Here is a 9,754-nt window from a genome sequence, read left to right as displayed (position 1 = left end):
CCCGCCAACTCTGATGGTGCTCCGCACTCCCGACCAGCAGCCCCCTGCTATCCCAGCCCTGCCCCTGCCCCAGATGATGCTCCTCACTCCCGATCCGCAGCCCCCTGCTATTCCACCCCTGCCCTGGGGATCCCCCCCTTCCCAGCTCTGCCGGTGCCCCTCACTCCCGACCCGCAGCCCCCTGCTATCCCAGCCCTGCCTCCGCCCCCAATGATGCTCCTCACTCCCGATCCGCAGCCCCCTGCTATCCCAGCCCTGCCCCGGGACCCGACCCTCCAGCTCTGCCGGTGCCCCTCACTCCCGACCCGCAGCCCCCTGCTATCCCAGCCCTGCCTCCGCCCCCAGTGATGCTCCTCACTCCCGACCCGCAGCCCCCTGCTATCCCAGCCCTGCCCAGGGACCCTCCCCTCCAGCTCTGCCGGTGCCCCTCACTCCCGATCCGCAGCCCCCTGCTATCCCAGCCCTGCCCCGGGACCCCCCCTCCAGCTCTGCCGGTGCCCCTCACTCCCGACCCGCAGCCCCCGCCGAGCCCACCCTTGGCTGTCCGGCCGGGCTGCAGATCGGGCTGTTTGACGCTGGCTCCTGGCCGATCCCGTCTCCTCTGCTCCATCCCCGCTGCGCCCCGGGGGGTTTGGACTCGGAGCCGGAGCCGGAGCCAGCCCCAGCCCCAGCCCGCAGCCTCCACCGCCCGGCGGCGCTGGGGGGCGTGTTGGGGGGACGCGGGCTCCGCCCCGCCCCGCCCGGTCCTGCCTCTGCCTTTAAGCCGGGCGCCTCCCCGCGCACACGCTCCGAGCCGGTGGCGGGCGCGGCGGGGAGCGCGATGCCTGGTGCCCGCGGGATGCCCCCGGCCCCGGGCTGCTGCCCCGCCTGGCTGCTGCTGGCCTGGCTGCTCCTGGCCCCGGGCTGGGCCGCCCCCTGCCCCGGGCCGTGCAGGTGTTACGGGGCCACCTCGCTCCAGTGCCTGGAGCCCAACCGCCTCCGCGGGCTGGGCCAGCTGGTGGGGACGGAGAACTTCACCGAAGTGTGAGTGGGGCTGGGGGGGCGGGAGCTGGCAGCGCCCCCCAATGAGCGCAGTGGGGCTGGGGGGGGCGGGAGCTGGCAGCGCCCCCCATTGAGCGCAGTGGCGCTGGGGGCGGGAGCTGGCAGCGCCCCCCATTGAGCGCAGTGGGGCTGGGGGGGGGGCTGGAGCTGGCAGCGCCCCCCAATGAGCGCAGTGGGGCTGGGGGGGCTGGAGCTGGCAGCGCCCCCCATTGAGCGCAGTGGGGCTGGGGGGGGCGGGAGCTGGCAGCGCCCCCCAATGAGCGCAGTGGGGAAAGGGCAGGAGCAGGCCATGCCCCCCAGTGATTGAGCAAAGGGGGGTGGAAGATACCAGCGCCCCCCCAAGTGACTGGGGTGGGGCCGGGGTGGGGGAGCCATAACTCGTGGTGGGCACCGTGGCAGGTGGCCGTGGGGCGGGCAGCCATTGGGAATTGGGGGGGGGGAGGGAGTATCAGGGTGAGGGACCCAGGAGATCGGGGTGGGGGGAGCAGGGATGTTTTTGGAGAGGGGACATGGGGGGTGTTATGTGGGAGAGGCTCTGAGATGTAAAGTGTGGAGACCCCCAATCCAACCCCCAGGGCTCCCCCACACTGGCCATAAGTAGGTGCCCAGGGTTTTGAATGGCCCTGTCCCATGCCCCGGCTCCAGGCTGGGTGCTGGGGGGACGGATGGGCGACAGACCCTGTGTGCCACCTGTGCCTGCCCCGGCTAGGATGGGAGCAGGCAGGGGAGACCTGACCCACTTGGACCAGGCGGGGAACCGCTCCCCTTCTCAGGTCCCCTCGCTGCGCCCATGCCCTGCAGGCTCAGCCCCCCTGCCCCCCACCCCCCCTGGGTGCAGGGGTGGATTTAGCACAGCCCCTGTGTGGGGGCATGGGGCAGGCAGCCCCACAGCCTGGCACAGCCCAGAGGGGGCTGGGCGGGGGAGACAGCAGAGCTCTGGCTGGGTAGGACAATGCCCTGGCTGGCTCTGTGGGTGTGGCGATGCCCCCTACACAGGCTGCCCCATCGAAAGGAGAAGCAGAGGCTGGGGGGCAGGGGTCCTGCCCTGGCCCCAGGTGCTCCTTGCAGGGGCATTACAGGGAGACAGGAGCCCAGCGTGGGCTTTGCATCGGGCTCTCCCTGCCCAGCTCGCTTTGGGGGGGTCCGAGCCAAGGGCCATGGGCCTGATCCTCCCTCGGGTGTGGGAATGCCACTGGCTCAGGCCGGCCGTGCTTTGCAGCCAGCGACACCAGAGCATGGGGTGGAGGGCTGGGGGGGGGCAGGGTGAGCGCTGGCCACTGGTATTTCGAAGTGGGGAGCAGGGTGTTCTCGAGTTTAGATCTGCCCCTGGAGCATGGGGTGGGGCTGGTTTCTGCCCAGCTAGTCTGGCTGTTACAGTGGGGATTGTCCCATCCCTGTGGTCCCCCTTCTCCATGACACCCCCTGGGCCTTATCGGTTGCCCCCAGCTCCTTCCGACCCTATTGGGGGCTCGCAAGACCCCTCCCCACCCCCATTTCCCTCCAGGGAGGCTCATAAGGAGAAGCTGCTCTCTGGGAGAAACGTGTTGGCTGTACTAGGCAGGGTCTAGTGGGTTAGGGTTGAGGGGGCTGGGTACCAGGACTCCTGGGTCCTGTGCCTGGCTCTGGGAGGGGAGCAGGGTCTAGCGGGTTGGGGTTGGAAGGGGCTAGGAGCCAGGACTCCTGGGTCCTATGCCTGGCTCTGGGAGGGGAGCAGGGTCTAGCAGGTTGGGGTCGGGAGGGGCTAGGAGCCAGGACTCCTGGGTCCTGTGTCTGGCTCTGGGAGGGGAGCAGGGTCTAGTGGATGGGGGAGAGGGGCTGGGAGCCAGGACTCCTGGGTCCTGTTCCTGGCTCTGGGAGGGGAGCAGGGTCTAGTCACAGGAGGGCGTTGAGAGGCCTGGGCTCCATTCCTGGAGCGAGGAAGGAGTGGGGGCTGGTGGTTAGTGTAGACGATGGGGCAGCAGGACTCCTGGGTTTGGTTCCCGGCTCTGAACCTCCCTCACTGTGTCATCTCGGGCCGCTCCCCTGCCCGCCCCTCTGGTCCCTGCCTGTGAAGGAGGGGGCCTGATCCTGTGGCCTCCAGACACTGATGGTCTCTGTGAGATGCCCCTGCCACCTCATGCTGATGCTGTAGCACTGACTGTGTCATCCTCTTCCCTCCCCTGTGTCTGCTTCCCCCCCCATGGCAGGGTGGGGGCTGTGCTCCTGGGAGCCCCCCCCCCAGCCCTGCATGAACAGGAGGCACCAGGCCTGATCCCCATCGGGTGTAAATGGGTCTCGCTCCAGGAGAGTTGCACGGCCAGATCCTTAGCCAGGGTCTGTCCCTGCGCCCTGCTGAGGATCAGGGCAGCTCCTGCTGCTGTATCTGGGCGGGATTCCTGGCTTTGGGGCCAACTGTTACTCGCCCCAAACCCCCTTAGCACTGACCAGCCCGGTGCACGGAGCTGGGCGACCAGACCCTCCCCCGCTGGGCATTTGCCACGGGCCTGGCAGGCAGCCCCGGTGCTCTGTCTACATGGTGGCTCTGCTGAGGCTGCTCTCAGTTTGTCCTGAGCAGCATGGGACGAGGCGGGATGCGGAATTCCCTTGTGCTTAAAGCCCATGACTAGGCATCAAAAGAGCCAGGTGGGGCCTGCCTTGCAGAAGGTCCTGCCCTTCTCCTGCCTGAGTTTCCCAGTCTGTACATTGGGCAGGATGCTAACCCTAGCTGGAGGTGGCATGCTGCTGGTGTGAATGGGTTAACGTCTGCATTGGGTGCAGCTTTGGGGTGGGGAGTTGGACGAGGACCCACCAAACTCACTGCAGCCGGGACACAAGCTTGTTCCACAGTGCGGCACGGAGAACATGCTGGTTCATTTCCAGTTCTCAGACCCAGCTGGGAGCCAGGCCCTTTTTTTCACCCTGCTCGTGCACATCCATGGGCGTTCGGCCAATGCAGCCATATCCCCCGGGCGGCTCTAGCATCCCTCCCCTCCCCAGCTGAGCTCTGCGCTTAGCAGGACCAGACAGCAAGTGTGAAAAATTGGGACGGGGTGGGGGGTAATAGGAGCCTATATAAGAAAAAGACCCAAAAATCAGGACTATCCCTATAAAATTGGGACTCTGGTCCCCCTATCTGTGCTCTGCCGGACCCTTCCAGCCCCCAGGAGAGCCGCGGACCCTACATTTACCTGCGCCTTGTCCGATCCTGCCACAGAGGGCATATGTCAGCAGTTGGGCCTGCAATGCCATGTGCCTAGGGGGCCAGAGCAAAGCTGCCTCGCTCCCCGGGGCTGTGGTAGTGGTGATGGGGGGGTTGAGAAACCCGGTTTGTGGATCATCTAGTTTGCAGCTGGTGACTCTCTGGGCATTTCCTTTGTGTTCCCCTTCACAGAGAGCCTGGCTGAAGCCGCGCAGTGTCGCACCCCTGGGGCCCTGCACTGGGGATCGGTTTCAGGGGGGAATCCTGCCTGCAAATCCCCCCCCAACGTCCCCCCACCCCGGTTCTGGCTTGTCCTAGAAGGGTCCATGCGGGTCAGCCAGTCTGACCTCCGGCACAGCGCAGGCCAGGGAGCCTCCCCCAGCTGTTCCTGCTCCCAGCCCATTTGTGGTGGACCCTCCCGTCCCCCAGCGCACCCCTGGTCCCATTTGGCTCTGATCCTGTCCTGGGCGCCAGCCCTGCTCCTGCACAGGGTGAAGGGCCCCGGCCCCCATCCTGCAGAGCACTTCAGCACCTGCTTCAATTTAAGCCCTTGGGAAGAAGCCCCCATGGAAATCAAGTGGCCTCTCCCTGGGCTGGCAGCTAAGCCAGAGTGCTGGGCACTGCACGGAGGAGAGATTCACCTGCTGCTGCGGTGGGCAGCAGTTCCTGGCAGTGCCAGCGATGGGGCACCTTGGGCGCCAGCTGAGTGAAGGTTTAGTGCCGATCAGCTGTGGGGTGCAATATGGGAGTGGGGCTAGCAAGGGCTGTGGGCGGGGGGTGGGGGTGGCATTTAAGTTCTGACCATTGGGTGGTCAGAATAAACCTTGATCCTTTTATGAATCATTTATCAATCAGAAACAAACTCCCATAATAACCAACGCTAATTGTTACGGCGATGCAAGGGGCACCTTAGCTAAGTGACTTAGGAGCCTAAACCCCATGTTTCAAAGGCCTGGATCTTCAAAGCTGTGTCTACACCAGAGGTTCTCAACCAGGGGGGACATGTACCCCAGGGGTATGCAGAGTGCATCAATTCATCTAGATATTTGCCGAGTTTGCGGCAGGCTACAGAAAAAGCCCTTGCGAAGTCAGTACCAACTAAAATTTCATACAATGACTTGTTTAGACTGCTCTGTGTGCTATGCCCTGAAATGTAAGCACAATATTTATATTCCAATGGATTTAGTTTGCAGTTCCACGGGGAAAAGAAGAAAGTCAGCAATTTGTCAGTCACAGTGAGCTGTGACGCTTCTGGAGTTTTTGGCCTCGGCTACCCTTGCGAGTTACAGCGCAGTAAAGCCGCCCACAGCGCTGTAACTCCCTCCCCGTCCACACTGGCAAGGCACATGCCTCGCTGTATCTCTGCAGCTGCAGCGCTGCTTGTACTCCACCTCCCTGAGAGGAATAGAGTAGTGCGCTGCTGCTGCTGCGCTGGGGCGCCAGTGTAGACGGGGAGTAACCGTAGCAAGCAGTGACTGACCTCCGGAAACTCCCCATAATCCTTTTAAGGGAAGGTTTGTTGTGAACTCCGGGCTCCGGATGCTGCTTATCAAAAAAACAAACCCAGCTCCTGTTTGCTGGGACTGAGTGGAGGCAGGCGGGGGGATCCCTTTGGAAGGCCCACAGCAAGTGTTTGCTTGAAGGGGGGGGGGGGTCCCTTCCACTGCTTATCTGGTCTGTGAGAAAAAAACAAACAGCTGCTGTTTGCTTTCAGTGAGTGGGAGAGGGGTGGAGTGGGGGGGTTGGAACTTGCAAGGCCGGGTGCTGACACAGTGTGGGCTCCAAAACCCCACTCTCTCCCACCCCACACACTCCCTGTCACACCCACCCCCCTTTGAAAAGCACGGTGCAGCCACTTGAATGCTGGGATAGCTGCCCACAATGCACCGCTCCCAATGCTGCTGCAGATGCTGCAGATGTGGCCACGCCAGTGCACCGGCAGCTGTCAATGTGGACAGACTGCAGCGCTTTCCCTGCTCAGCTGTGCGAAGATGGGTTTAACTCCCAGCGCCGTACAGCTGCAAGTGTAGCCAGACCCGAGCAAGTCGTTCTGAAGCGAGGTGAAACCTGGCGGTCCGCCAGACAGATCAGCCTCCTGAAAGGGGGGCAGTCGTCAGAGGTTTTGACAATGTTTGAAACTATTTCTCTTGCTTCATCTCCCCAATGTGTAAGACACGAGAAATTCTCCCCTCCCTTGGATCCCTGTGCCAGGCTCTCGTGGTCAATAGTTTTCCGTCCCCCTTGGCTATACCAGGCCCTGGAGAGTGGAATGAGCCCAGCATGGGAGCTCAGCCCACCCAGCGACGCCCCCTGACTCGGGGTGCAGGGGAAACGCGTTGGTCAGGAAATGGAAATCACGAGTCAGTAACTAGAGTCGCTCTTGAAGGCAAAGCTCCCGTGGGGAGTAGAATCCAGCCCCGGGAACAGCCTTCAGTGGCTTCCACCCACCGATCTCAAAGCACACGAAAGGTTGTGTCATGACCCCCCTATTTAACAGCTGGGGAAACTGAGGCACGGAGAGGGGAACACTCAGGAATAGGACCCAGGCATGCTGAGCCCCACGCCAGCACCCTCTGGCCCGCCCCGGTGGGGAAACAGCTGAGTGCCGAGGTCTGGTAGCTCTGTGGCTGGGCAAAGATGCCGGGAGCTTTGCACGGGTCGCTGTGGAGATGGTGACATCAAGCAGCAGGCACGCGGGTGATAATGATGAAATAAGGCCCCTTGATGGCCAAAGGGAGCTGGGGCTGTGAATCAGGCCCAGCGGCTCTCAGATCCTGCTGCTGGGGGGAAGGCGGGGGAGGGCCATTGCCCCGCGCTAACGACCCTGCCGCAGCCTGGCCATAGGGACTGCGCTGCTGTAGGAGGCTGAATTTAGGGCTGGAGTGGCTGGGTGCTGGGACCCCAGAGGTGGGGCAGGAGCTGGGGATGGGGGCCTGGTTCTCCCTAGGGTGCTCTGGCAGCATAAAGGGCCCTTAAAAGAAGGGGAAAACAGTCCCCTGGGAATCCCCCCTGTGCACAAGGGGCCTCCCAGCTGGGGTGAACCTGGTATAAGGGCCCTGCACCCCCCTGCCAGGATCGGGACCATGGCTGCAGCATACTGCATTGTGGGTATTCTCTGCCCCCCAGGGGCCATGAGGAGCAGAGTGAGAGTTAGAGTAGCCTAGAGGTTGCTCCGAGTGACCCCAGAGGCTTGGCAGGGCCCAGAATACGTGGCGCACAAAAGTAGGTCAAGCCCGTTTCCTGCTCTACCTGCAATTTGAGCTTTGTAAGTGTGTGTTGGAGGAGCCCAGGGCTGGGGTAGCAAGGGGCTGTGGGTCAGGATCGAGGGGCACCAGCAGAGCTTGGCCCCTGCCCCATTGTGCCTGGCTCTAGCCGACGCTCTCAGCCATTCCCTGCGTTCCATGGATGTAGCGTGTGTAAAGTAACACCATGTGTCAGCCTGTGGGCCTGCCCTGGTGCCCTGGGGTGGGGTTCACGAGGAGTACACAGCATTGCCCCCTGGCCAATCTGCCCATCCCCTAGACTGCCCTTCCTCTGGTGCCCCTCTTAACAGGCACATGTGTTCAGCCTCTGCCCGCTTGATGGGAACAGGAGAGCAGGGCCTGTTGGTTCTCCCTTGTGCCAACGGGAAGGGGTCCCGGCAGAGCGACGGGGACTGACATTACCCCTCTGGTGGCAGTGGCGATTGCTGGTCCGTGCTCCTTCGATTCATGGGGGGCTGGCATGGGGTGCAGACAGGCAAGCAGGATATTCTGTAGCCCTCGTGCTGATGTGATGGTGCGCTGGCTGGGGTCTGCCTGTCTGTGCATACGCCACTGCCCCCTGCTGGCTAGAATCAGCACTGTTCCCCTGTGTGTCATTGTCTCTGTAATGCTAAGAGCTGGTGGGGATTCTCCTTCAGCTCAAGCATGGACTTTTGGAGCTGGGGATGGAAGCCCAGCCCACGCTGCAGGTGTGATGTGCAGCTGGCTGGCTGGGATTTGCTGCAGCGTGCCAGTGGCTGTTTGCCTGCGCTGCACGGCTGGCTGGTTGCTGGGCTTCCAGCCCCCCAGGGTGCGGTACAGGGAAGTGGATTGCTGGAATGTGGGCTGATGGGTCATGGGGGGTGGGATTGATGGGGGTTCAGTGCCAGTGATAGGTGCTATGGAGAGCAAACCTCTCTTTTCATCCGCGTAACACTTGAGCCCCTGATCCAAGACCCAGCTACGGCTGCGGGGGGAAGGGGGTTCTGAGCGAACCTGACCTTGTTACCGGCTGCTCAATGATCAGTGCCCACATGCAGTGAGGCTTAGGGGGGCAGGTCTCAGCCACAATCGGATTCCCCAGACTAGGGAAAGTGACACACCATGGAGTGGGGGGGGCCCCTCCAGCAGAGGAGCCCCATAGACAGAGGAGGAAGGAGGGGTGCTCTCCCTGCTTGTGGATACCCCGAGGTGCGTGGCACTGTTGTCTGTCCCCTCGAAATGCTGAAGGGGGAGCTGTGCAGGCCACTGGCTGCTCTGTTTGGGAATGGGGGGAACGGCTGGGTTTGACCCCGAATTAGCCCAAGATCATAAAGCACCGCAGGCGAGACGTGTCTCACCATCCATCCCCTGCCCTGACACCCATCCTTCAGATCCTGGCTGGGGCCGATGGGATTAAAGGGACCCTGCCCCTAGGGATCCATCGCATTGTCCCGTCTCGGTCACTCTCTGGACATCCCCCCTTCCCCTTCATCACTGGTGCAAGGGGCCCCGATCCGACCAGGTGTGCTTGGCCTGATCCACCGTTGCCTAGGCTGGTCGCTGCGAGGCGGGGACGTGATCGCATGAGGGGCGCGGCCAGGAGATGGGGGATCTGGCAGGCTGGCCCAGGGGTATGGGACTGGTTTTGATGGGAATTGACCCTGCTTTGAGCAGGGGATTGGGCTAGATACCTCCTGGGGTCCCTTCCAACCCTGAGATTCTATGGGTCTGTGATGGGGGTTTGTGCTGGGGTCTCTACCTGCAAGCAGGATGCAGCTTGTGGGATTGGGGCCAGAGCTGGTGAAATGCCCCATGGACTCTGCAGGGGGTATGGTGGGTTCTGTATGGGGGGGGCAGTCTGTGCTCTGAGCCCAGTCGGACACTTGGCCATTAATTTCAACCGGGGCAGGATCGGGACCCTAAAATACCTTGGAAACTCATCTCCTTCCCCCTGTGAATCAACTCTCTTTCCTCCCCTGACACCCCTAGAAATTGCCGTGGGGGGGCCATCCCCACCCCTCCACTGTCTCCAGCTGATTCCCACGGGGGCCGGGCCCTGCAGCTGAGCCCCCTCTGTGGGTCAGGCCCCACGGGGCTCCCCAGAAACAGCCACCCCCAAAATTAAAGGCCACTTTGGTCCTGAACACGAGTGGGAAGTGGTGGGGGGGGAGGTCAAGGAGGTGCAGTAATAAAAGCAGCCTCCAGAGGGCTCCTGGAATTTGCTTTAGGGGATTGAGTGGAGGGGTCCAGGGCTGGAGCAGCTGGGGGGCTGCAGCTGGGGGTTGAGGGGCTTGGGCAGAGCTGCAGGGGT

At 62.7% G+C, this 9,754-nt stretch overlaps 1 protein-coding gene across 1 annotated transcript in view; it reads left to right on the top strand.

Moving 5' to 3' along the window:
* The first annotated feature begins 838 nt into the window (after positions 1 to 838).
* The window catches only part of NTRK1 (neurotrophic receptor tyrosine kinase 1), a 29,079-nt gene continuing 20,163 nt past the window's right edge, over positions 839 to 9,754 (top strand). Inside the window, exon 1 of the mRNA XM_030542072.1 lies at positions 839 to 1,023. Coding sequence (XP_030397932.1) covers positions 839 to 1,023 — 185 coding nt within the window. The remainder of the gene's footprint in view (positions 1,024 to 9,754) is intronic.

This window comes from Gopherus evgoodei, chromosome 24 (assembly GCF_007399415.2).
Source record: "Gopherus evgoodei ecotype Sinaloan lineage chromosome 24, rGopEvg1_v1.p, whole genome shotgun sequence".
NCBI classification, from domain to species: domain Eukaryota; kingdom Metazoa; phylum Chordata; order Testudines; family Testudinidae; genus Gopherus; species Gopherus evgoodei.
This window is presented reverse-complemented; position numbering and strand designations above follow the sequence as displayed.